General features: G+C 38.4%; 1 protein-coding gene across 1 annotated transcript in view; it reads right to left on the bottom strand.

Annotated features, from left to right (window-relative positions):
* akt1s1 (AKT1 substrate 1 (proline-rich)) overlaps positions 1–12,004 on the bottom strand; it is a 20,323-nt gene extending 8,319 nt beyond the window's left edge. Inside the window, 3 exon segments of the mRNA XM_020926049.2 lie at positions 320–446; positions 4,940–5,337; positions 11,896–12,004. Of these exon segments, the coding sequence (XP_020781708.1) occupies positions 320–446; positions 4,940–5,184 (372 nt within the window). The 5' untranslated portion in view covers positions 5,185–5,337; positions 11,896–12,004.
* Positions 12,005–12,235: the final 231 nt, after the last annotated feature.

Raw genomic sequence — 12,235 nt, 5'->3', positions numbered from 1 at the left:
TTTATTTTATTGTAATTCATTCCTTGATTGTCAAAGAATCTAACGTTCAGGTAAAAACTAAACTTTAACATCAGTTTTGGTGAATAATTCTCAACATGAAACTTAAATACAACTTTTTCTCAAACAGAATTTGTATGAACAAACTGAACTGACGCCTACAGTCCAACAGGGGGCATCACACCTCCAGAAAAAGTTACACACTGAACCTTTAAATGTCAAAAAAAAAAAAAAAAAAAAAAAAAAAGTGCCTGATTCTAAGATGAAGTGATGAAAAACGCGTCGAGTCCTGAACAGCGACAGTTCGGACGCGGAGACTCACCGCCCTGTGCGCCGCCGCGGGGTCAGAGGTCAGCTCGATCTTGGCTCCGCCCCCTGCGCTGTGTCGCGTGTGTCTCTGCGCCGTCAGCATCGTGGTGGAGTGAAGAACGCCGATGTCCTCCATGTACCTGACACACACACACACACACGTTTACACACACAATTACACACATTTACAAACATTTACACACATTTTTACACACGTTTACACACATGTTTACACACATGTTTACACACGTTTACACACATGTTTACAGACACACTTGTAATTCGATATATTGCGATGTCCCATGATATTTCTGCGAGACCTTTGACGAAACAATGTCACGATATTTCTGTTATTGTCACATCCATCGTAATAACCGCTGAACATTCCACCACAGACAAACATGCAGAACTCCTCCAGAGCGATGTCACTGTAAACTATCAGTGACTCCAAAAACGTGATAAAATCTGATTCAGTTTGGGGATGTCGTTTCTCGAGATTAAAATGATTTTGCAATAATCGTTGGGACATTTTATAATCGTGAGAACAAAAAAACAAAGAATATTACCATTTTATCACCAGAAGTTGTTGGAAAAAAACAAAAAACTACTTATTCTTGAGGTTTTCTTCTAGTCCAGGGGTGTCAAATATACGGCCCGGGGGCCAGATCCGGCCCTCCAAGACCTTTAGTCTGGCCCTCGGCTGATTTTCTACTAAAATATTGTAATTATATTTTCTATTAAAATGTTGTTAATTTTCTGTGGTGTTTATCACAGCAGCGTCTCCAGCGTCTCTGTACGTGGCCCCTCCCACCAGAGCAGCACAAATGAAGACTTGTCTCTTTCCAAACGCTCTTAAAGGACGATCGTTTTGACTGTTGACCGTGACACCCTCATCAGAAAAATGTCCAACATGAGAAAAGTGGAGCCGAGTGCAGGATTTTACAACAAAAATTTACTTATTCCTGTTTACAGACAAGTTCATGTTCAAACTTTGTGTTGAAATTGTATTTTTCTTAAAGTTTCAGGTTGTTCATAATATTATAATATTTTGTAAAAGAAAAAGTTCATCAATTAAAAAAGATTTGTGTAATAGATTTGTGTTTCTCTGCACAAATATTTGAACTTATTGTTATTTTTGGGGTTTATATGACATGAGTTTTCTGATCCGGACACTTTGGGATCAGAGTCGGTTGGACACGACGCCCGGAACAAAATGAGTTTGACTCTCCTGATGTAGATGTTGTTTTCACTTATAACAAAGTACAATTCTTTTAAAGTTGTTTAAATATGGATCTTATTCATAATATTAAAAGTGTAATTAATCACATGTGTAACATTTAATCACCAGAATGTGCTGAAAAAAACAACAAAAAACTACTTATTGTTGATGTTTTCTTCTAGATGATTGTTGTTTTCACTTGAACAACTTTAATAGAATTGTACTTTGTTATAAATATGGATCTTGTTCATATTATTATCATATTATTAAAAGTGTAATTAATCACATGTACGACATTTTATCACCAGAATGTGCTGAAAAAAAAAAAAAAAAAAAAAAAAAAAACGACTTATAATTAGAATGTGCTGGAAAAAACAACAACAAAATAACTAATCGTTGATGTTTTCTTCTAGATCATGTTGTTTTTACTTATAACAAAGTACAATTCTATAACAGTTGTTTAAATATGGATCTTATGCATGTGATTCCACTTTTAACGTTATGAATAACATTTTATCATTAGAATGTGCTGAAAAAACTAAACAAAACTACTTATTATTGATGTTTTCTTGTAGATCACTGTTGTTTTCACTTAGAACAAAGTACAATTCTTATTCATAATATTAAAATGTTAAACATGTGATTAATCTGACTTTTATCACCAGAATGTGCTGGGAAAAAACAACTTATTCTTGATGTTTTCTTCTAGATCGTGTTGTTTTTACTTATAACAAAGTACAATTCTATAACATTTCTTTAAATATGGATCTTATTCATAACATTAAAAGTGTAATTAATCACATGTACGACATTTTATCACAGGAATGTGCAGGAGAGAAAAAAACAAAAAACAAATTATTATCATTAGAATGTGCTGGAAAGTTTACTTAATCACATGCATTACATTTTATCACCAGAATGTGCTAGAAAAAATGACTTATTCTTGATGTTTTCTTCTAGAGCAGCGATATAACCATATATATTAGAGCTGCCGCCGCACACAGATCGACTATAGAGACATGATTTATTTAACATGTTGTTATTATTTTATATTCTGTTTGTTCTGGATTCAGTGTTTAAGCAAAACTATTATTAAACATTTATTTAATAAGATAAAGTTTAACATTACAGATCTGGAAAGAAGAGAAAACATGCAGATGTTGAAATTTACCATTAAATATTTAAATATCCACGACTTTGTCCCAGTTTTTTATTTTTGCCTCTGTGAATTTGAGTTTGACTCTCCTGTTCTAGATCATGTTTTTACTTATAACAAAGTACAATTCTATAAAAGCTGTTGAAATATAGATCTTATTCATGACATTAAAAGTTTAGATGATGTGGTATTTGCATTTACATTTGTCTTGACTCTTTTCGGGCTCTTTTGGTCGTGTGGCGCCCTCTTGTGGTGATCTGCAGTGAAGTGACCCTGGTGCTGTGAGTCTGGTGAGTTCATGGGAGTTGGACATGAGGTGAGTCACTGATTTTAACTGTCATTATAAATCGTGTATTTCTGTTTATTATTCATTATATAATTACTGTCTAAATGTACACTTTGTTTATTTTCATTTGGGACATTTATGAGCTCGTATTTGTACAATGTTTGAGTTATTACAGAGTAAGAAGAGTCGTAACAGAAGTGAACTTTTAGATGCTAAAGTGACTTCATCTCCTTGTAGATCTGCTCTCCGTGTTGAGTCGAGGTTTCCCAACCAGAACATTTTTGTTTCATGAAGATTAAAACCGCAAAAGGCACAACGCTGAAAAACTACGACAATCAAGACAAACACAGACACCAAGATGGGTTTGTGTCCAAGTCCAGCTCAGTTACACACGTGTAACATTTTATCACCAGAATGTTCTGAAAAAAAATCTACTTTCTTCTAGATTATTGTCGTTTTCACTTAAAACAAAGTACAATGTTCTGTAATTTAAATGTTATCAAATGTGAAACTGGCTCAAAACCGCAGAAAATTAAACCAAATGTTTGTATTTGGTTTGTGCTCTGACTGTTTTCATTTGTGTGAGTTTATTTCTAAAATGATTAATTATTATTTTTGTGTAAATTATATTTTGGTCATTTCTGCTCAGCTGACGACAGCGACTTTAACAAAACTCCACAAAGAGAGTGAAGAGAAACAACATGTTTGATAAAATAACACAGACTTTTCCACAGCCTCAGGTCGTTTCTCGTCACTTGTTTTATGGAGTTTTGTTAAAGCCGCTGTCGTCATCTGAACAGAAATGACCTCATATCATTTATGCAAAAATAATAATTGATATTTTAGAAATAAACTCGCACAAATGAAAACAGTCACACACAAAACAGCACAAACCAAATACAAACGTTTGGTTAAATTTTCTGCTGTTTTGAGCCAGTTTCTCATTTTGAGGAGCTGGACGACGTCATCGACCCAAAACAAAACAAATGATTGACATTTTGTGTTGTTTTATTTCATTATGAAGTTTCCTGGAGGCCGCTGACCCCAATTTGACCTTTAAAAGAATCATTAACATCTCCAAAACTGTGTGGACGCCTGAAAACACTGATACTCCTGAAGAACCCGTATGTCGTTCGTTCATTCATTTTTCTAAATAAAACCAAAAATAACAACAAAAAAAAAAACAATTTTCTTCATTATTTGTCTCCAAAACCAAAATGAAAAAACAGATAGTAATACATTTTTTTCAGTTTTTGATTTTGAGTTTAAATGAAAAATGGAAAAAATGGATAACGGACTGAACCAGGACTAAACCAGATCTGGAACCAGACCGGGACTGAGTCTGGGACTGAGACCACGACTTAGAACGGGACCGAGGCTTGGGACTGAGGCCGGGAACCAGGACCGGGGCCAGGACTGAGACCGGGACTGAGACTCAGTCCCGGTCTGGTCCCGGACCTGGAGTTTAAGTCACAGAAACGGGGAAAAGGCCGTTCGCTGTTTTTTTGTTTTTTTTTTTTTCAATTTTTCTTTTAAACACAAAATCGAAAACTGAAAAAAAACAAATCTTAATCCTTTTTTTTTTTTTTTCATTTTGGTTTTAGAGACAAATAATGAAGATAATAGTTGTTTTTTTCCGTTTTATTATTTTTGGTTTTATTTTGAAAAACAAATGATCCACGAATTCACAGGGAGCTGTTTTTTGAGCGCTCAGTTTATGCAAATGAGTCATGCGGTTTTAAGTTTTGTTTCTGTAAAATGTAAACAAATGTGCTCAAAGCTGTGAGGAGAATGAAACCTCACAGACACAGAAACGACGTGTCTGGACGCAGATCGTTTCCTATACGGTGATTTGTTTCAGTGTAAACATAACCACAGTTTTCGTGCAGGTTTGTGTTTCGTGGGGCGACTTCGCGCAGGTGAGTTTTGCTCCGTTGTGGTTTCGGTGGCGTGATCTCGGCGCTGGACTCACCTGCGCGCCGACTCGGCCAGGAACCCCGGGCCCCACACGCCGTAGGAGAAGTCGCACTCTCGGGGGTAGGGGGCGCCCTCTCGCTTCTTCTCCGTCTGCTCGCCCGACCGGAACTTCTTGCAGGCCGTGAGGATGGCCACGTCGCAGCCGGACTTCTGACTGTACGCCTCCGCCGCGGAAAGCAGAGCCAGCCAGCTTTCCCTGTGGTTGTCGGGGATGTCCATGTCGGTCTGCTGGGAGGCCATGTCGGTGCGATGTGACGACGAAGAGTTCTGCTGGTGAACGGGACGAGGCGCTCAGACCAAAAGGAGAAATAATAAATATGAAATAGGCACGATGGGTTTTGTGAAATGTGGAGACGTGGAGCCGGGGAGAGACGCCGCTGATGCTGGTGAAACCTGCGAGAAACAAAAAACACACAACAGATTTAACTTTACTCCTCTGACTTTGGCTCGATTTAGTTTTCCTCATAAAAAAAAAAAAAACACAAATATTTATTACGAAATCATAGTTCACACGAGTCCACGCTCATAACTCTGCTCCAAACCTCATACTTCTGGATTTTGGCTTTTACAGAAGTGAAGTTTTGTTCTGTTTGAATCTTCACTCTAAAATCTGCACAATTAATCTGGTTAATTAAATTTATTTGTGTTTTTATTGTCATTATTGTCATTATTATTATTATTGTCATTATTATTATTATTGTCATTATTATTATTATTATTGTCATTATTATTATTATTATTAGTCATTATTGTCATTATTATTATTATTATTATTATTGTCATATTATTATTATTATTTGTCATTATTATTATTATTATTATTATTGTCATTATTATTATTATTGTCATTATTATTATTTTTTTTCATTATTATTTTATTTTTATTATTATTAGTGTTATTATTTTTTTTTTTTTTATATATAATATATATATATATGTATTTGTGTTTTTAATTTATTTGTGGATATCATTAAGAAGTCGCCGATACGATACACAGGCCACGATACGATGCATATCTCTACACAGTGTATTTTTGATTTGATACGATACATTTCAAAACGATTCGATACGGTTCACTTGAAAATTAAGCCTCAATCATGTTTGTGACACTGAAAGTCTTTGTTAAAACACTTCTTCTTGTGCAAAGTTCAAATGAAACACAAACAGTTTAATCCTCAAACAGTGAAAATGTACCGTATTTTCCGGGCTATTAGACGCGCTCTTAAGCCTCTAACCGCATCAAAAAGCGACCACGTGCCACAATCCAGAGCGCCCCATACACGAATCCACTCGGGTGTCCCAGCACGACTTCAGTAAACTACAACGCCGCAAACACACACGGAGCAGACAGCGACCGCACAGCGAAACACACCCACAGACACACTCATCACTCCACGCTGACAAAGAACGCAACGGAGGAACGAAGAGAAAAAAGCGACGAGCGCAACGTGCCGCTTCTAGACACGACTGAACAACTGAGTCACTGCGAACACGCCGACAATCCAGCGACAGCACCCTCCCTACACGCCACAACTGAACGAAGCCCAGAGTCACCGTGAACGAACAAACAAACAAAACCACTCACCCATCACACTGTTGTGTTTCCTTTAAAGTCCCACGCGGTTTATTTGTGAAAACAGTTCGAAAATAGACCATTTAATCACAGAGCGTCTTATAATCCAGAGCGACTAATAGCCTGGAAAATACGGTAATTTGGTTCCAGTTCCAGTTTTGTTGTTTGTTCAGAGGAAGGAAACTCATTTATGCGACACATTTGACATTTTCAGTGGACCGATTCATCAGACGGTTTCACTTCGTAGAAACCGTGTGACCTCACAGTGTTAGGATTCGTTCGCTCGACGGTCGGCGGGGACTTTTTATCATTTAACCAATCGCTGTCATTTGGTCGTGACGTTTGTAATGCGCCGCTAACGGGGATAACTGGTACATTAAGCTTTTCCCAAATCCCGTAGGAAGAAGGACAATAACATCTTTCCTCTTGATAAAATTCACCAAATATTCTCTTTTTTCCAGTGTGTGACCCCGGGGTGAACATTCCACTATAGTAAAGTGACCCCCCTGTAGGATTTTGACTCCTCTTACTTTTTCCCAGACAGCACCCTCCCTGCACGCCACAACTGAACGAAGCCCAGAGTCACCGTGAACGAACAAACAAAAACCACTCACCCATCACACGGTTGGGTTTCCTTTAAAGTCCCACGCGGTTTATTTGTGAAAAAAGTTCGAAAATAGACCATTTACTGACAGTGCGCCTTATAATCCAGAGCGACTAATAGTGCGGAAAATACGGTAGTCAGTCTGGCGCCACCTAGTGTCTCCGCTCAGTTTCATTTCTCTCCAGAGACTAGGTCAGGAATCAGAAAACACTTGACATTTCACAAAAACACCGAAGTGCGAGTTTGACCAGCCAGTCAGAGAAGAGACAGACATTCTGTGTTGTCGACGATTCCCGAGATCCCGAGGATTTAAAGCCGGTGTGGTGAAGCATTTTGACCCCGGGGTCAAAATCCTATTCTGGTATGTTGACCCCCCTATAAAAATCTATATTTTATTAATAAACAACTTGAATTCTATAGAAAAACTTTGAATACTAAAACTATATCTGCAAATTAAAACATATTGACATATTTAAAAGTGTTTTTGGAAGAACTCAGATGCATTTTTTATGTGGATTGTAACTTTAGAATGTTAAAAATGACTTAGTTGTTTAAACACATATTTTAGTAAGTCGTTAGTTAATCAAAGTGATGTAGAATGATTTGGAATCTTGTTCAAATAAACAGAGCTGATCAGTTTAGTTGTTAAACAGATGACAGGAGAAGATTTAATAACACAACATGACTAAATTCAAGGTGGTTATTCTTACAAATCGTCGCCTAAACTGACATTCTGATGAAGGATTATCTGAACATAACAAACTAAAAACCATATCAATGTAAAATACAAAGTAAAAAGTGACAAGATTGTTATGTATATGCAATTTTAACAACACGTTACATTTACACAAAGTCGTTCTCCAACAAAACATTCTTTAAAATACCTTAAAAGTTCGTGAATATGTAGAAATATATAATAAAAGTAAATGACATGAAAAATAATGATTAGATAAGTAACGACTAAAGAAAAAAGTAAGAGGAGTCAAAATCCTACAGGGGGGGGTCACTTTACTACAGCGGAATGTTCACCCCGGGAACAAAATACTATCACACACTGGAAAAAAAGAGAATGTTTGGTGAATGTTTGGTCTTCCTACGGGATTTGGTGCATTACATACGTCATGACCAAACAGCAGCGATTGGTTAAATTTTAAAAAGTACCGTATTTTCTGCACTATGGGACGCGCTCTTAATCCTCCAACCCCATCAAAAAACGACTGCGCGCCACAATCCAAAGCGCCTTAGAGTGCGGAAAATACGGTACCCGCCTACGGTCGAGCGAACGAATCCTAACACTGTGAGGTCAGACGGTTTCTACGAAGTGAAACCGGCTGATGAATCAGGCTAGAAAATGTCAAATGTGTCGCATAAACGAGTTTCCTTCCTCTGAACAAACAACAAAACTGGAGCTGGAACTAAATCATTTAGTAAAATAAACCTCCTTCCATCCTCTTGGTGATATATCGATACAGCAGCCCACGATATCGATACTGAATCATCACATTCAACGATACAATTACATTGATATTTTTGCACAGCCCTAGTTTTTAAATCATTGAGGTCCTGTTTATACGCGAACGCTTATGGGTAAAAACTAGAGCCCGACCGATATATCGGATGGCCGACATGAGCACCTGGAAGCATATCGGCTATCGGCCGATATACTTGCTGATAGGGGCCGATATTTCATGTGGGCATGTTATACATCCTTATAAAGCTTAGACTCTCTACATTATGTTCATTTAATCCAATTTACAAATATATAAATGTCCAAATATGTGGCTCCGCGAGTCATTTGTCTGCGTGTGTTCGTACTGCCCCTGAACACACCCCCAGAGTCACGTGCGTTTGTTTACATCCGCAGATATTGATCCAAACACTGAGATTATTTTCTTTTTACGGACAATCGGTTTGAGTCTGGATTAAAAGGACATTTATTAGTTCAGATTTGTGATGTGAGGAGGAGCCTGTGTGAGCGGTGAGTTTTGGAAATGCATCGACTTTGAAGATAGGTTTGGTTTTGTTAGCGATTAGCTGCTGTAGCTCCCGCACATAAACAGGCTGTTTTCTATTGGTCTATTGTAAAGTGTTTACATTGGCCGTATATTTGTTACTGGACCAGCATTGATATGTAAATGAGCTGTGAATAGACGTGTAAATGATGAAATTTGCGCATATAATTAATTACCGCGGCGCGCAGCATTTACGGCTAAAGGCTAATAGCTGTAGTTTCTTTACTAGCTAGTAGTTATGGGTCGGTCGCGAACGAAGCGGCTCTTAGATCCGGCTCTTTGAAGCGAACGACAGGAGCCTGCTTCCTCATTGGGAGCCGTGTTTTCTCTTTCTCTCACTTTTTTCTCTTCACGCCGTGTGCAGACTCTTGGTAGTTTGACAGCGGCAGCGGCTAAAAACGAAACTTTCAGAAATCTGCGTGTGCATAGGATAAAAAAAAAACATGCATAAGTATATTCAGCATAAAATAAATAAACCAGGACTAATCTTGGGGTCGAGAGAGGGAGAGACCGAGTCCCGACACTCAGTCCTGGTTAAGTTCTGGTTTAGTCCTGTTTTACACATAGTTTAGATCTGTTTTAGTCCTGATTAAGACCTGCCTTAGACCTGCTTTAGTCCTATGACATGTCATGTAAAGAGTCAGAATAACAATAAATGTTGCCTAAATAAACCCAGTTTAAAATCCACAAGAGCCAAACCTAAGTTTTTTTTTTTAATAATTCAAGATTTACAGTGAATTTTTACATCACTAAATATATCGGCGATTATATCGGCTATCGGCAGCTCCAACTCCCATTATATCGGTATCATATCGGCAAAAACAAAATCCATATCGGTCGGGCTCTAGTAAAAACGACAAAATATGTGATGGGAAGTGTCTTTTGTTTAGACGGTGACGGTGTTTTTGGGACTGAAAAACGCAAAAATCTGAACCCAGCCTCCAGAGTGTAAAAGTTGAATAGGCTCCACCATAATGTTTCCGTCTACACTGCCCAAGACGCAAAACTCTGGTCACATGTGCTCAGGTCGTGTACACGTTTACGTGACAAACATCACCACCGAGTCGACTGGCATCACACAGTCCAATTCCACACACTTTTGCCTCACCGACTGCAACAGATTTACTCCCGAAAAAACTTGTCTAAACGCGGAATAAAAAATGAAGACACGACGCCACTTTTACGTTTTCTGTTCTGTACAACTGTACAACAACTCACCCTTATGGAACAGATAATACTCCCTACAACTGTACAACAACTCACCCTTATGGAACAGATAATACTCCCTACAACTGTACAACAACTCACCTTTATGTAACAATAATACTCCCTACAACTGTACAACAACTCACCCTTATGGAACAGATAATACTCCCTACAACTGTACAACAACTCACCCTTATGGAACAGATAATACTCCCTACAACTGTACAACAACTCACCCTTATGGAACAGATAATACTCCCTACAACTGTACAACAACTCACCCTTATGGAACAGATAATACTCCCTACAACTGTAGAACAACTCACATTTATGGAACAGATAATACTCCCTACAACTGTACAACAACTCACCCTTATGAAACAGATAATACTCCCTACAACTGTACAACAACTCACCCTTATGGAACAGATAATACTCCCTACAACTGTACAACAACTCGTGATATCGTATCGTCAAAAGTCTCACAATAATATCGTGGACCATCACAATATATCGAATCACAAGTTTCTTTATTTAAATTCAGGTTTTACAGTAGTAACAGTTTATAACCACCGGAAACTACATTTCCCATGATTCATTTCAGCGCAGACAACATGAAGAAATATGTTTTTTACTTGAATTCTTGGAATTATGATGGAAATGATTCACACCAAAATCTTGTCAGGGTGTTTTAAAAGCAAAAAAAGTGTCCTGTCTGCAATTATATCAGCCTCTGCAAAATATCGCAATAAATATCGTAACATGCGATGCATATCGTGATAATATCGTACAGAGAGATTTGGATATCATTGCATCCGTAGTCGTTCTCTATGTTTATAAGCTGTTGCTACTATAAAACCTACATTTAAATAAAGAAACTTGTGATTCGATATGTTGCGACAGTCCACGATATTATTGTGAGACTTTCGACGATACAATATCACGATATTTCGGTTGTTGTTACATCCGTACATTTCTGTATAATGCACACATGGTTATTAATGTGCATTTTAACTAAACAATAACAGTAAGAGCCCCTCGAAGCGTCTGCACTGTCACATTTGAGAAACAAAAGATTCTCGTGTGCGTACAGTAGATTTACGTATGCGTCATGATATTACGGTCATTTACGCGTCATGAAACTCTCCAAAAACATTTCAAGCACGTTCTCAAATCTCGTTTCGTGCACGCTCGGTCCTTTTCGAACCCGTGCGTTGCTTTTCTTTGCAGGATGCACGTAAACACCGCAGCCTCTGACACCACCGTGAGCCTCGTTAGCTTCGGCCGCGTTAGCCGCGCCGCTGCGGGTCCATCCGCGGAGTGTCATGTCACCGGCGCTTTGTGACACGTTACCGAACGATCCACCGGCGCAAACCCGCGTGCCCCCGCTCCCCGCACCGTTAACGATCGTGTTTATTTCGAGCTCGCATGTGTCGCAACTGCCATCTGCACGCAGCTTCTCGCCTCGTCTCCGAGTTTTCGCCCGTTTGCAGACACTTAAACAAATCTTAAAACGCAAACATGGCGTGAGCGGCTTTGGCAGCGCGTGCACTCACCCTTGAACCTTCCGTGGCGACCGTAGCGCGGTGGTGTTCGCTCTAAAACGTGACTTTTTTCGGACCAAACGCAGTCTCTTTGCCCTCGTTTCTCTCCCCGAGGCTCGTCTGCAGCAGCGCGTCCGGTCCGACCCTTCACAATAAAAGCACGCAGCGTAAACAACACCATTTTCTGGACTTTATTTCACCCGTAAAACCATTAAACATAAATCATAATCTGCGTTTCAGATTAGGTGTTTGCTTTGCACTTTCGATTTTATATTAAAATCTTCAAAGTTTTATCTATTTAAATAATAATTTCCAAATAAAATCCAAATAAGTTCCCTTGTGGTACAATAAA

This window comes from Boleophthalmus pectinirostris, unplaced genomic scaffold (genome assembly GCF_026225935.1).
Source record: "Boleophthalmus pectinirostris isolate CB_2022bp ecotype Guang Dong unplaced genomic scaffold, ASM2622593v1 HiC_scaffold_17, whole genome shotgun sequence".
Classification (NCBI taxonomy): domain Eukaryota; kingdom Metazoa; phylum Chordata; class Actinopteri; order Gobiiformes; family Gobiidae; genus Boleophthalmus; species Boleophthalmus pectinirostris.
Note: the sequence above shows the minus strand (reverse complement) of the source record. Positions and strands in the feature narration are given on the sequence as shown.